Source organism: Podarcis vaucheri (assembly GCF_965113315.1).
Source record: "Podarcis vaucheri genome assembly, chromosome: 9".
Classification (NCBI taxonomy): domain Eukaryota; kingdom Metazoa; phylum Chordata; class Lepidosauria; order Squamata; family Lacertidae; genus Podarcis; species Podarcis vaucheri.
Window position 1 is genome coordinate 1,433,540 of NC_138767.1, and position 14,663 is coordinate 1,448,202.

General features: G+C 51.5%; 1 protein-coding gene across 1 annotated transcript in view; it reads left to right on the top strand.

Moving 5' to 3' along the window:
• Positions 1-14,663, top strand: part of CYP26B1 (cytochrome P450 family 26 subfamily B member 1) — a 32,816-nt gene that overhangs the window by 4,398 nt on the left and 13,755 nt on the right. Inside the window, exon 2 of the mRNA XM_082236507.1 lies at positions 489-713. Within this exon, the coding sequence (XP_082092633.1) occupies positions 489-713 (225 nt within the window). The remainder of the gene's footprint in view (positions 1-488; positions 714-14,663) is intronic.

Genomic DNA, 14,663 nt, shown 5'->3' on the forward strand with positions numbered 1-14,663 from the left:
ATTGACCTTTGTGAACGGAAGAGCCTCTCCCCAAATTTGATTATACCCTGCACATAAATGCTCCTTGAAATTGTGGACCCACTCATGCAAGGTTGTTGAAGGAGGGTGGCATGAGTTGAATGCCCCCACCCCAAGATTAAACTCCCCAAGGAAGGCAAGGACATGATTTGAGCCAGTCAAAAAGCCGCACTCTGCGCCAGAGCCTTTCTCCCCAATTCTCTCTGTGTTGTAATGCAACAAAGAAAAGGCGCTCTGCATATGTTCAAAGATGCTTTATAATCCCAGATATTGTGAGTCTGGGCTGGGTGCTGTGGCTTAGGCAGGCTCACCGGGTGCTCACAGAGCTGAGATGAGAGGGGAGGCAGAGTGCTTTTCAAATATCTGGGGATGACGGTGATAAATTGGATGTCTCTGGTGTCCAGAGGGACCTCAGAACTGGAAGCGGGTTTATCCCAACTTAGGAGGGTTTTCCCGGTTGCCTCTTTCAGGGCTCTTACTTCCAGTCTTCGCGGAGGGAGAAATATGGGAACGTCTTCAAGACCCACTTGCTGGGCCGCCCCCTGGTCCGGGTGACGGGCGCCGAGAATGTCCGCAAGATCCTGATGGGCGAGCACAGCCTGGTCAGCACCGAGTGGCCCCGCAGCACGCGGATGTTGCTGGGGCCCAACACTGTCGCCAACTCCATCGGGGACATCCACCGGCACAAGAGGAAGGTAAGAGTGGTGGCGGCAGCCTGTCTTGAAGGAGAATGTGTATGCCAGAGGGGATTGTAGAGCTGGAAGGGATCACCCAGGTTCATCCAACTCCCTGCAATGCAGGAATCGCAACTAAATCATCTAGGCGTAGGGCCTTCTCGGTGGTGGCACCCACCCTGTGGAACGCCATCCCATCGAGGAGATGAGGAACTATACAACCTTTAGAAGACACCTGAAAGCAGGGAAGCTTTTAATATGCAATGTTGTGCTTTGTTTTTATATATGTTGGAAGCTGCCCAGAGGGGCTGGGGCAACCCATTCAGAAGGTACAAATAATAAAATTATTATTGTTATCAGTGCTTTTTTGAAGTTGTTACAGTTAAGTGCAGCACTTTTTAACAATGACGAAAAGAGGTGCTGGTGCTGCGTATCCTTGAATATTCCCTTTTTAAAAAAGCACTTCTTCTTCTTCTTCTTCTTCTTCTTCTTCTTCTTCTTCTTCTTCTTCTTATCCCTTAGCACAGTGGGTCTCAAAGGGTGTGGCAGGAAAGGATGCCAAGTGTGGCAGGAAGATTCAAGGGCAATCAAAGAAACACTGAAACATTCCAGTGTAGCATTGTGCAGTATAGTATCAAAATAAAGTATTTTTATTTGCAGAGTTTTCAAAACCAAGCACTGGTTATTGTTTCTCTCCTCCCCGCAATGTATTTCTTATCAATAATAATAACAAAAAATGGTGTGGCACGAGCAAATTTTTATTCTGAAAGTGTGGCTGGCCCAGAGAACATTTTTTTTTGAGAATCCCTGCCTTAGCGGAGGGAGATTCCAGCTAGAATGTTGAGATGCAGCCAGAGAGATCACTTCCAATCTAAGGTGCCCCGTGACCACGATAAAATAAGGATGGGCTTATTTCTGGAGCAAGTTCAAAACTTAGCTCTGCTGCAAAGCTGCAGCCCCCCCGCCCCCCCCAGCCTTACCTGCTAAGAGTTGTAAAGGGAGCCTTTTCCAAGGCAACCAGTAAGTTACGTTAGCTGCGCTGGCCAATTACAAAAAAAAATTCCAAAATGCATCTTTTGTTAGGCTGACCAAAAATATCGTAACACCGCCTGTGAGGTTTGGAGTTGTCCTGAACTCTCCTCCTGCCAGGCTGGAGGGGAAGCAGAGCCAGCGAAGGAGGCGGCAAAACGGGGCTGGCACGGAGAAGGTGCCCAAAATTCATTTCGCGGCCCCCCGTAGCCCCGTTTCCCACCTGGCCGGAGAAGAGTTCGGGGGACATTTGGGTTGGCTGAACGAAGAGGTCGCTCCAGTCTGGATTTTGGAAGAAGCAGGGAGTGTTCTCTTGACCCACCACTTTGGAGCGTCTGTGCATGTGCAGAGTGCGCCCGCCTCTCCGTGCGGCTAGAGGCCGGATCCTCCTTAGGCACCTGAGGGCTGGTGGGAGTTGTAGTTCAAGCCCCCCCCCTTGGGGAAGGCTGAGTTCAGGGGGTGTCTGCATCCGAGGAGAAGGGGGGGCATATGGAGCTCGCGTGGTGAGGCTGATCTGTTGATGTGGGGGGTGAGGGTTGCCCCCCACCCAACAGTAACTGTCGGTGGTGGGGTCCCTTTTGCGTGGGCATTTCGGGGAGTGTGTGTGTGGGGGGGCTCTTCCATCCGACGTCATCTTCTAACGTCCCCCCCCTCCCCAATGCTTTGCGGGCTGCGGCTTCTGCCCCCTCCCCTTCGCCCGCCCCACGTGGGCTCCCTCTTTCTCTTCCAACCCCCCCCCCCGCCCGGTGTCTCAACATTAGACGCGGCGGCCTTTGAGGAATTTAAAGGGGCGATGGGACTCCGCCGCCGCCGCTTAGCCACGTGTTGCGGACGAACGTCGGTCGGCTCCGCTGACTTGACGCGGTACTGGGCGAGGGGAATGTCGGGCAGCGCATTCACACGTGGCACCCCCCTCCCCCACGGAGAACTCTTTCCTCCCTTCCTCCGGTCGCCGTCGAGTCGCTTGGCGCGCGGCCACCGTCCCGTAAGCCACTCTGTGAGGTTTTACTCGCGAGCAAGCAATACGCGCAGGTTCGCGGCAAGCTTCTTCCGCAGCAAAGGGTTGCGAGGTCGCCTGCCCGTCGGGGGGCTTCAGTCGCGCTTCTGGGAGACCCTCGCGGACCCTCCCCAGGGCTCCACGATAAAATCCCCTGATCTGCGCGTCCCGCGGGAAAAGCTAGTTTGAAGCGGGTATTCGTGAGCGGGGGCCCCTGAGCACGTATAGAGCGCTTTCCCCAGGAAAGGCTGGCTCGCAGGGAAGCGGACCGTGCCTTTGAGACGGGCAGCCGGACGGGCGTTCCCAGGCTGGGCTACCTAAGCCCCGGAACCTCTTGCTGGCCGTCGGGGGGGGGGGCTTTTGCCACCGGGGCTCTGCAAGGGTGGCGGGGGGGCTTCGTCGTTCTCCGGCCCGGGGGCTCCGTCGAGGCGCAGGCGCCCCCGGCCCGCCGACCCCCGCGGCGAGGCTGTCTGGGCTGCCGTCGGGGGAGCCGTCCACGGGCTTAATGGCTTTCGGGTGTCCTCCTGCTGAACGGCGGGCGGCGGCGGCTCCGCCCCGGGCTGCCTCCCTCCCTCCGTCGGCGAGGCCGGGAATCTCCCCCGGCTCCGTCCGCCCCTTCCAGGCGGCACGTGGGGAAGTTGAACTGTAGTAACCTGGAAGGCGCGGCGGCGCGGCGGCGGCTCCAGCCTTAAAAGGGCGATGCCGCAGGCGGGGCCACCGCGCCGCTCGACGGCTCCCCGCAACTAGCAGGGCACAGTGGCGTAGCGTGGGTTGTCAGCACCCGGGGCGAGGCAAGTAATTTGCGTCCCCTAACCCGTGGATTTGCGCCCCCTAACCCTAACCCCCAGATGTTGCTCCCGGTGCGCCCGGCCCCCCTGCACCCCCCACGCTACGCCACTGGAAGGGCACCCTCGGACCTGGGACCTATAGACGCGCAGGCTTCTCCGACGGGATGCCCTCTGCCCGTTTCACACTAAGCGGCTGAAGGGCACCAGGTTAGCAGAAGCCAGGCATGGGGGGGGGGGGTCCTCCGGCCCAGTGAGGTTTACTGATTGCATTTATATCTCACCTTTTTCTCCAAGGAGCTAAGGGTTTGTTCATGCCCCCCCCCCAGGTTGCAACTGGCCCAAAGTCACTCATTGAGCCTTGGGGCAGAGGCAGGATTTGAACCCTGGTCTCCCGGGTCCTAGTCCCCACGACATCCCTGTGAGGTAGTACGGAGAGTCGGCAATTGGCCCAAGGCCATCCAGCGCGCTTTGTGGTCAAGGGGGGATTGGAGCTCTGGCCTCCCAGGCCCCAGCACAACACTGTAACCACTAGGTGATGCTGCCTCTTCCTTGGTGGGCCCCAGCAGCTCACAAGAGAGTGATTCAAAAATCCCGTTTCAAAGGCGACCATGCTTTTCTTGGTGTGGTGCATAGTTAAACTCTGGAACTCCCTCACTCAGGAGGAGAGAGGATTGGACAAATTGATGGAGAGGGCTATCGAGGGCTGCCAGCTGCAATGACTATGCTTTGCCTCCGCATTTGGAGGCAGCGATGCCTCTGAATTGCAGTTGCTGGAAACCAGAGGGGGGTTGTTCTTGGGTTCAAATCCTGCTTGTAGGTTTTCCATTGAGATCTGGTTGGCCTCTGTGAGATCAGAACACTGAACCACCACACACTTCTTCCATTCTTATGAGACTGTGCCAATAATAATAATAATAATAATAATAATAATACCCTGGAATGCGGGTGGTGCTCTGGGTTAAACCACAGAGCCTAGGACTTGCCGATCAGAAGGTCGATGGTTCGAATCCCCGCGACGGAGTGAGCTCCCGTTGCTCGGTCCCTGCTCCTGCCAACCTAGCAGTTCGAAAGCACATCAAAGTGCAAGTAGATAAATAGGTACCGCTCTGGTGGGAAGGTAAAGGGCGTTTCCGTGCGCTGCTCTGGTTCGCCAGAAGCGGCTTAGTCCTGCTGGCCGCATGACCCGGAAGCTGTACGCCGGCTCCCTCAGCCAGTAAAGTGAGATGAGCGCCGCAACCCCAGAGTCGGCCACAACTAGACCTAATGGTCAGGGGTCCCTTTAATAATACCCCACCCATCTTGTTGGGTTCGTGGGTTGTGATGGAGAGATGGCCTTGCCATAACAGGAGGGTGCCTTTGAGTGCCCTTTGGGTTTAATTTGGGACAGGTCTGTTTTCTGCTCTCCTCCTCGCCCCAGGCTCCCATCTCTTGAAACCCCACAACAGACCCTGCTTAGCTGTGCTAAGGTGCTGGAACTTTGGAAACAGCGGTGGGTGACAGTGGGGCAAATTGCCTCCCACCCCCATCTTGCCCCCTCCCCTGAATGGGCCCCTGTCTCTGAAATGCCGCGATGCAGCGATGGCCTCCAGGCCTGCCTTTGCTGCTTCGGAGAGAGGCTGTCTTGCTAGGGAAGGAGGGCTGGGAACAGGGTGTGCCCCTCTGCCAGTGGCAGGAAGGGACAGCCCTTCAATTTCAGCCCCCTCCAGTTTCCTATTCAGGACTCCTGCGCAAGGCAGGACAGACCGGAAAGGGCTTTCAGGTACATCTAAATATTTTTCTGCTTTGCCTCTGGAACAGAGAGAGGCTCCTTCCCACTCTCGCCCCCTCTGCACCAACAACACGCATTTCCAAATCTCAGTAGGTGGAGGACGTCATGGGGGCAGCTTGAACTGGGAGCCCCCTCCACGTCCTCCGACTTCAAGGCGGGTGGGTGGTTCTCATAGTTGCTGTGAAATTACTTGGACAGTTTTCTGTCTCAGCGGTTACGCTCAGCTGTGGGTTTTGAAACCCGCATCTCTGGGCAGGTGCAAAATGTTCAGGCTTTGTGGCCAAGACCCCGTGCAGGTGAGGCTACCATGGAAGAAGGTATGTTCTCCAGGTAATAATAATAATAATAATAATAATAATAATAATAATAATAATGCTGCATTTTATTTATACCCCACCCTCCCTGGCCAGAGCCGGGCTCAGGGCGGCTAACACCAGTAAAATTACAGTAATAACATAATAGGGAAAAACCGCCAATTTAAAATACAGGTTAAAATACAGGTTAAAATGCAGCCTCATTTTATAAGTAGCCCATAGATCAAAACCATAAGGGGAGGGAAACAGAAGGGTCAGACTGAGTCCAAACCAAAGCCAGGAGGAACAGCTCTGTCTTGCAGGCCCTGCGGAAAGATGTCAAGTCCTGCAGGGTCCTGGTCTCTTGTGGCAGAGCGTTCCACCGAGTCGGGGCCAGTACTGAAAAGGCCCTTGCCCTGTTGTTGTTTAGTCATTTAGTCGTGTCTGACTCTTCATGACCCCCTGGACCAGAGCACGCCAGGCACTCCTGTCTTCCACTGCCTCCCGCAGTTTGGTCAGACTCATGCTGGTAGCTTCGAGAACACTATCCAACCATCTCGTCCTCTGTCATCCCCTTCTCCTTGTGCCCTCCATCTTTCCCAACATCAGGGTCTTTTCCAGGGAGTCTTTTCTTCTCACGAGGTGGCCAAAGTCTTGGAGCCTCAGCTTCAGGATCTGTCCTTCCAGTGAGCACTCAGGGCTGATTTCCTTCAGAATGGGGAGGTTTGATCTTCTTCCAGTCCATGGGACTCTCAAGAGTCTCCTCCAGCACCAGAATTCCAAAGCATCCATTCTTCAGCAATCAGCCTTCTTGATGGTCCAGCTCTCACTTCACTATGGTCCAGCCCTGGCCCTAGTTGAGACCAATCTAACCACCTTGTGACCTGGGACCTCCAAAGTGTTGTCACTGGTGGAAGAGCCTTCTGGATGAGGCCAATGGCCCACTAGGTCCAGCATCCTATTCTTACAGGGGCCAACCAGAGCCACCCTGGCTAGGAGCCATTAATACCGCATCCTCTTCCAGGAATTTGCCTAGTCCTCTTTTAAAGTCGGTGCCCATTAACTGCCTCCTGTGGGAGGGAGTTCCGCAGATTATGCAGAAGCATTTTCTTTCTTCTCTGCCTTGAATCTTCCAACATCCAGCTTCGTGGGGTATTCTTTGCTGCAGAAAAGGGGGAAATAAATGGAAGAAGGATGCAGCCCATCAGGGGGCTTGGCCAAAAGGTTCTTTCTGCAATGCCTCTTTCCGGAGATTGCTTCTGTGTGATTTCAGCAGAGGGGTCCCTTCCAGCCAGAGGCAGCCTTGGTGCCAGGGCCCTCGCCCTCCAGCTGGAACCGTTTCCTTTGGGGGAGAGAATGGGTTCTGCCTCTCCGGGGCTGCCCTTTAATTATGGCATTTCCAGATTGCCAGGGTCAGGTGAGCCTCATGTGTCCAGGTGTGGGGGGGGGGGCCTCCCGCCGCTCACTGGTGCTCCTGCTACGCCTGCCTGCCTGGCCTTTGAAGGATGCGCTCCATGCTGTGCAGCTGCCCCTCCCCTGCCCTTCTCAAGCCTCTCCTTCTCTGCCCCAGGGCTGATCAGGCTGGTGACTGAAGGAAGGGGAGCTCTCTCCCCTCCCGGAACATTCCAAAGGCCAAGCAGGCAATGGCCCCGATCCCGCAGGAGTCCCTCTGAAATAAGGGGTGGAGAGCTCAGTGTGGACATCCTTCCCTGCTCCGCGTAGCTTCTTGCCCAGAATACTGTATGCAAAGTAACCTTTCCCCCCAAATTTTTTATTGATTTTCAAAAAATCAAAACATACATACATACATACATCCTGTTTAAATCTTGGTAACATTATTAAGTGACTTCCTCAAATCCCCTTGGTTGAATTTCATTAGATTTCATTTTAACAGTTTTCCAAAACCGATTTTTTGAAAAAATTAACTTGATCACTTAACATCTTCCATTCTTTCTAATTTAACTTTAAACATCTTGAATCTTATCCTTACATATTTATATCCTAAGCCTATCTAATATTTTCAAGCTTTTCCAATTAAATTATCTTAACATATTTAGCTAAATAGTCTTTAAATTTCATCCATTCTTCCTGGTATTCCTCCTGCTGCAATGCGTCGCTTTTGCCTAACCCCCCCCCCCAGGAAGTAAGCGATGCATTGCAGCCATTTATTCGCATTATAGGATTTTGTAGAGTTGGGGGTGTCATCTTGTCCTGCCCGCCTGCAGTGCAGCCCTAGTCGTATTCTTTTTGCACAGAGCGTGGTTGTCTGCTCAGGCTGCACCCTTCCTTTCCCCCACCCTTCTCTGCCCTCTGCATTCTTCCTCACAACAACCCTGGGAGGGAGGCTAGGCTGAGAGAGCTTGGCTGGCCCAAAGTCACCCATTGAGCTTGCTGGCTGACTGGGGATTTGAACTCGGGTCACCACAGCTGTAGTCCAAGACTCTTAACTGCGATGCCACACTGACTTTCTACTCTCGGCTCTTTTGCAGGGGCCAAATGTGCCCACCCAAACCTCTCTGTCTGGACTCTCTTTTTTATATATATATAAATTTTTATTAGTTTTTTTAACATACCATTTTCAACATTAATTAAACATACGTTTACATCTTATTCATTTTTTTGATTTCCATCAGTCCTGTCTGAAAATTTTCCAATCTAATCTCTTAGTATGCATTTCTTATTTTCCCTATTACATTTCAAACTCCTAACCAATATCCCTATCTTTTCCTACTTTGTAACACTTCGTATATTTCTCCTTACAAAACTTCTTGTTGTCCTACTAGCGTAATTTGTTGATTACAGTTGCTCTTCAAATAATTCATATACTTCTTCCAATTTTCTGTCAATCTCTGGTCCCGCAGGTTTCGAATCCTTCCTGTCATTTGGTCCAATTCTGCATAGTCCATTAATTTCATCTGCCATTCTTCTTTCATCGGAATTTCTTCTTGCTTCCATTTCTGGGCTCTCTCTGTCTGGACTCTCACCCCCCCATGGCCTCCTCCAGCCCTTTTGACTGGCTGGGAGGAGTCCTTGAACCCTAAGGATGCCTTGCGGACTCTCCTTCCTTGTAAGCACAGCTGTGATGGCCACCCGTCATGTGTGATTTAGCTGAGATTCCTGCACTGCAGGGGGTTGGACTGGATGACCCCTGAGGTCCCCTCCAACTCTCCAGTTCTATGATAAGACAGAGAGGGGTGTGAGCACAGACGGGTCTGCCTGGCTGGAATGTGGGTACCCTATGGGTGGGTGCTGAGGCAACAACAAACACTTGTCTCTCGGCCCCTCTTGCTTTTGCTCCTTGCATCCCAATCCATCCACCTTGAGCATGCGGCCCTTGAAAAGTTGTTCAGGAGGGCACATGGCCCTCAGGCTGTCTTTGCTCCCCCTCCCCTGCACCTGGAGTTTGCCAATGTTCTCCAAAGTGTAGCACCCCTCCTCTGTGCAATGCCTTCTGCTGGCCTTAAGAGCATCTAGTGCTCTGGCCCCACACATTTAGCTGTGAATCCTGCATGTCAGGGGGTTGGACTAGATGACCTTTGGGGGGTCCCAGCTCCACAATTCCATGGTTTGGGCATCCCATTCAAGGCTGGGGCTCAAACGGCGCTCCTGTGCATGGCTTTGGAAAGAAAGAAAGATCAGCGATTCCGCCTCTCTTGCCTGACTCGCAGGGTGCCAAGCGGCAGCTGAAAAAGCTGTTTTTGGAGAGTGTTTTTTCCCTTCCTCCTCCTCTCTCCTCTCTCCCCACTCCCCGCCCCGTCTCCTGGGCCAAGTGCAAGGCCAGGGAGCCCTCTCTTTGTTTTCTGTTCCGCTGGAGCTGGCAGACTCCCGAGACATGCTCTCCTGCTTGCGATCGCGGCCCCAGCAGCCAAAAATACCGGCATGTAAGATTTGCAAGGCCACTGAACCATCAATTCGGGTATCCTGTCTTGAGCAGCGGCCAGGGCTGGAGGCCTCGGCACAAGCGCTGTGTGGATGCGGCTTTGGAGCTTGCCTGTGTGTGAGGAGGAGGAGGACAAAGCGCTTTCAGAGTCTGGGTTCCTCGCTGCTACCGGGAGGGGGGGGGGGAAGGAGCCTGAATCTGCCCTCTCTGATCGAAGCACATTGTTTGGGGTTTATGTTTTGAGCACTTGTCCTGTCTGTTCCTTCGGACATATCCAAAAGCTTAGCACAGGCCCCCTTTCCTCATGCATTTACTGCAGAGGGTTGCCCAATTCGGAGTGCCTGGGAACTCTCCAAACAGGCCCTAGGAATTGTGCTCGTTTGATTTGTTTTACTCGTTTTAACGGAGGAGCACATTTGGGCACGCCAGGGAGTGCGCCCCTGGACCTGCTCTCTCCATGGGAAAAAACAAATATGGGTGCTGTTATTATTATTCGTTTCCATGCCGCTTCATTTTTTTAAGGAAACAGATCTCAAAGCGATATACAAGCCGCATCGAAATATCAAATAAGTCATTCCAAAGTAATAATTAAAATTGCAGAAGAAGAATCAAATGCAATATATTCATTCAAAGCAGTATAAAATAACAGGAAACTAAAGCGTTAGCTTAAATACGTTTTTTAAAAAGCCAAGGTCAAGTATAGAATATACATTTAATGTTGCAAGAGTGATCTTTTTATCTTAAACGTTTTGAAATAAATCATTCCTAAAGGAGGTGAAATGTTGAAGACGCATTTAAAAGAGCATGGCTAGTAAGACAATAAAAGGCCAGGGTTTGCACACTGAAATTTCACACTCATAAAAGAGAAATGATGGGGCTGATTTCTGCTGCTGCTGCTACAAAGTAGGAGGGAATTGAATCAAAGGCCCTGGGGTTTATTTTATCTTCTGCCATGTATACACCTTTTCCCTCTGAGGAACTCAGGTGGTGTGTGCATGCCTCTCCCCATCCCCACAACAGCCCTGTGAGGTCGGTTAGACTGAGAGGCTGCTGCTGGCCAAAGGTCCCCCACTGAGCTTCATGGCCGGGTGGGGATTCGAACCCTGGTCTCTCCCACTTCCTAGTACAACACACGAACCACTTCACCGCACTGGCACTCTTTACTTTGAGAATTGGTGCAGTGTGGGACGGAGTTGAATCTAGAACTGAGACTTCAGGGCTGAGATGGTGTCCAGCTGCAGGCCGTGTGGGTCCTCCTGTGTGGCTTTTCCACCAGGGCGTCACTGGTGTGCAACTGAACTGTGGTGCATTATGTGCCGCGTGGCTCAGATGTGCACTGAAAGCGATACGCCAGCCCACACAAGAAGGCCACTCTGCAGACTGGGGCCTCACCATCCTCTTAATCCTTCAATTTGTCAACATATTTTTGGAAACCTGGCCTGCAAAACAGTAGCCTGGCAGCCTGGCACCACCATATTGGTAACAGTGAGATCAGTGCTGTGATCTCCTGAGCTGTGGACAGGAAGCATGTGCAAATAAGTCTCATTAGTCTTTTGTCCTGCAGCAGTACATCCCTGGCTCAATTTCAGTGTGTTGTCCATTGTGGGCTCTGGGGGATGCTGGAAGCATATCCAGGCACCCTTCCAGGGTACCACCCAGTGGGGCTCCCTGGGAACCTGTAAGCTCTACCCACTAGTGCTCACAGCCCTGCTGCTGTTCATCCCTTGGATCTCACATCCCAGGATGAAAGAGAGGTGAGTCAAGAGTGTTCGGCCTTGCCATGGGCAGCTGATTTCCTCTTGGCTTCCTCAAAACCTGGATTCACCTCTTTGGCATGCAAACAACTTGGAGGTTGAAGCGAGTTCAGTTGTTGTCGGAGGGCAGCTGATCACGTAAACAGGCCTGGTGTTGACTTTCGTTTGATGTTTCCACTTAAGAAAGCTTCCCTCTGCTGCAATTGTATAGAAGGGGGCTGAATATTTGCAGGAAGATTGTATCTGGCAACTGCAGCCGGGGATTTGTGTGGTGCCAGTCTCGATCTGAAATTTACTCTCCACCCAAAGGTCACCCGGAGGTCTCCCCTTTCTCCCTCCCACCTCCCCCCGCCACCCCGACCCAGAAAAAAACAGCCAAACAAGAGGGAGGCTCTGAGGTTCCCAGCAAAGACTCTTGTGTCGCACATACCTGGAGCGCACTGTACATCCTGCCGCCGAGACACCGGTGCAAGAATGTTCTGCCTAAGGAAAACCATAAAGCTTGAAATATCCTGTTTTCATTCCACTCGGTGGCTCGGTTGGACGTTCAGAGTCGAGATCATTCAGCTCCTCTTTGGAGCAAGCGGCTTCTGGTGTTGGCAGCCGCAAGGAGCCTCAGGAGACTGGCAAAGGCGTCTCTGCTCTTTAAAGAGCTGCCCCCTTTTGCACTGAACATCACTGTCCCGCAAAAAGCATATTAGGGCATCAAAAGAGGATGGGACCAATTCATGGAGTTCGAATCCTGTTTGCATATGGTTGGCTGCTGTGACAACAGGATGCTGGACTGGGTGGCCCCCCCCAGGCCTGATCCTGCAGGGCTCTTGCATTGTTCCAGCCTCCAGAATGTTCCAGTCTGGACGGCTTCACACCGGTGCTACCAGGAAAAGAGTTTTGGGGTTGCAGATCTAAGTTCACTTCCCAGGGTGCAAAATACAATTGAGTTCAAAGGGATCAATGTCTGATTAAAAATACTTAGCAGGATTGCACCATTAATTTATCTTCCACCAGGGCCTTCTCAGTAGTGGCGCCCGCCCTGTGGAACACCCTCCCTTCAGATGTGAAGGAAATAAGTAGCTATGTTATCTTTAAAAGACATCTGAAGGCAGCCCTGTTTAGGGAAGTTTTTATTATTTAGTGCTGTATTGTTTTTAACATTCAATTGGAAGCCGCCCAGATTGGCTGGGGAAACTCAGCCAGATGGGTGGGGTATAAATAACAAATTATTATTATTATTATTATTATTATTATTATTATTATTATTATTATTATTATTATTACTACTACTGCTACTGCTACTACTGCTACTACTACTATTATTCCAGGCCCCCCCCTTTATTGTTGGCCTTCTCCCTTTCCAGTGGGGGAGAATTTGGGGCACAGACGTATTGCAGAAATTTGCATCAGATTTGGGGATGCTGTTGTCGACCCATAGATGTCTCTGGACAAAGGAAGTTGGCAGGTGCCTTGCAGGGAACATGCACTTTGCAAGGTACCCTGTAAACATCCTTTTCTAATCTTTATTTTTAAAAAAGTTTTAATAAAGGGAGTGGCAGGAGCTCCACAGCACAGTAAAAAAAAAAAAAAAGAAAGAAAGAAAGAAAGAAAGAAAGAAAGAAAACAATTAAGACCCAGGATTCGTCCTCTCCCCCCCGCCCACAAAGACCACCACTCAAATTACAACCCTCCACCCAAAAAATTGCCAGTACCAAATGACCATGACTTTGAATAAATGTTATATGTTTCCTAGGTTTAGTGCATTGAGTTCCTTCTTCTGCATTGCAGGCAGTTGGACTAGATGACCCCGAGAATTTCTTCCAACTCTACAATTCCATGATTTTATGATGCTTGCCATACTTATGAAATGAATTCTGAAAACATGTGGATCTATTCCAAAGGGTTTTGAACACACACCCATAAAAAAAAGAGTCTTAGCTGTCAGATGATTAAAATTATGCATTACAATAAGCCGCACCCTTTGTGTAGCTGGATTCGTGAGTGCAAGGATTGGGCTGCAGGGCTGAGCGAAAACATTTTGTCACCCCCAAGCGCCTCCCCAGTATGATCCCAGAGGCATCTTTGGGATGAGAATTTCAGAAAGCGGGTGGCTGTTTATGAGGAATGGCCTCACCAGAGCATCTTTTCCTTATGCGCTGCTCTGGGAGCACGTGGTCTAGCTGCTGGGGCAGTAAAATGTCTTGGGGAAACCATTACGTCCTGCCTCTAAAAGGATCACCACCGTAAGCTGGCGCTGCCACCCTAGCTGACGTGTAAAAGACGTTGTCGGGAGAGTCCAAGGGGACTGAAACTCCTTCAATGTCAAGATACCTTTGTCTAACGTCACTCCAGAAAACTCGGATAGAGTGTCTCCAGCGGGCGTATAAAAATATCACTGTCTCTGTGCAATTTCTGCACTCGGAGACATAATAATTAACAACCGATTCTACAACTTCAAAAGCTCCCGGATTTCAGACATTCCTGCTGAGTGGCTCCAGGGTTGGTTTGGTTATAGAGTTCAGCGCAGCGTTCCATGTGAAATGGATCCCAGCCCTACCACAACGTGTGTGATGTTACTTAGCTTCCCCTGAGCAAGTCTGGGGCAAGACCACCTCTGTCGCCGTCTCCCAGGTAGCAGGGAAATGTGGGGAGGGAACGAAGCACAGTCTCACAAGGTCACGGGGGGCAAGGTGGGGTGTGTGTGTGTGTGGGTGGCAGAGGAGAACCTCTGGGTGGGTCTAAGTGACCAGCTTCCCTGCCAAGCCGATGCTTGTTTAATTATTGGTTGCAAGGCTCAGGAAAGATAAAGTCATTTATTGTGCAGTGCATAGTTCATCTGTGGAACTCGCCTGTGCAGGAGACAGTGACGGCCACTGACTTTGTTGGCCTTAAAAGAGGATTAGACAAATTCATGGAGGAGAAGAAGACTCTTGATGGGCTCCTAGCTCTGCTTGGCCTCCACAATTAGGGGCAGAGATGCTTCTGAATCCCAGGTCTGGAAACCACCGGATGGGAGAATGTCGCTCTTGTACTCAAATCTTGCTTGCTGGATTTCTGCAGGCATCTGGCTGGCCCCTGTGAGCACAGGAAGCTGGCCTAGATGGGCCACTGGCCTGATCCTGCAATCTCTTCTTCGCATTTGCAGAAGACTCCCTTTCGATTGTGGAGAGACCCAGCCAGTTATCGCCTTTGTGGCCGCTTTGCATGATAGATTAAAGACTCGATTGCTGTGTGGTGCATACAATCCAGATCCTTGATTATTTTTGCTAAAGAAAGGTTCCATTTTTGTGAACATCTCCCCCCCCCCTGACCACTTAGCAATAGCATCGTTCCCCCTCTGCCAATATTTATCTTCAGGTGTCAATGGGTGGCCTTGCAGAAGCAGAAGGCACGGTTTGGACATGTCTCCCTGTTCTTTCATCTCCGCTCCACTGGTCAGGTCTCTGCGATTCCCAGGACACCTGTGCA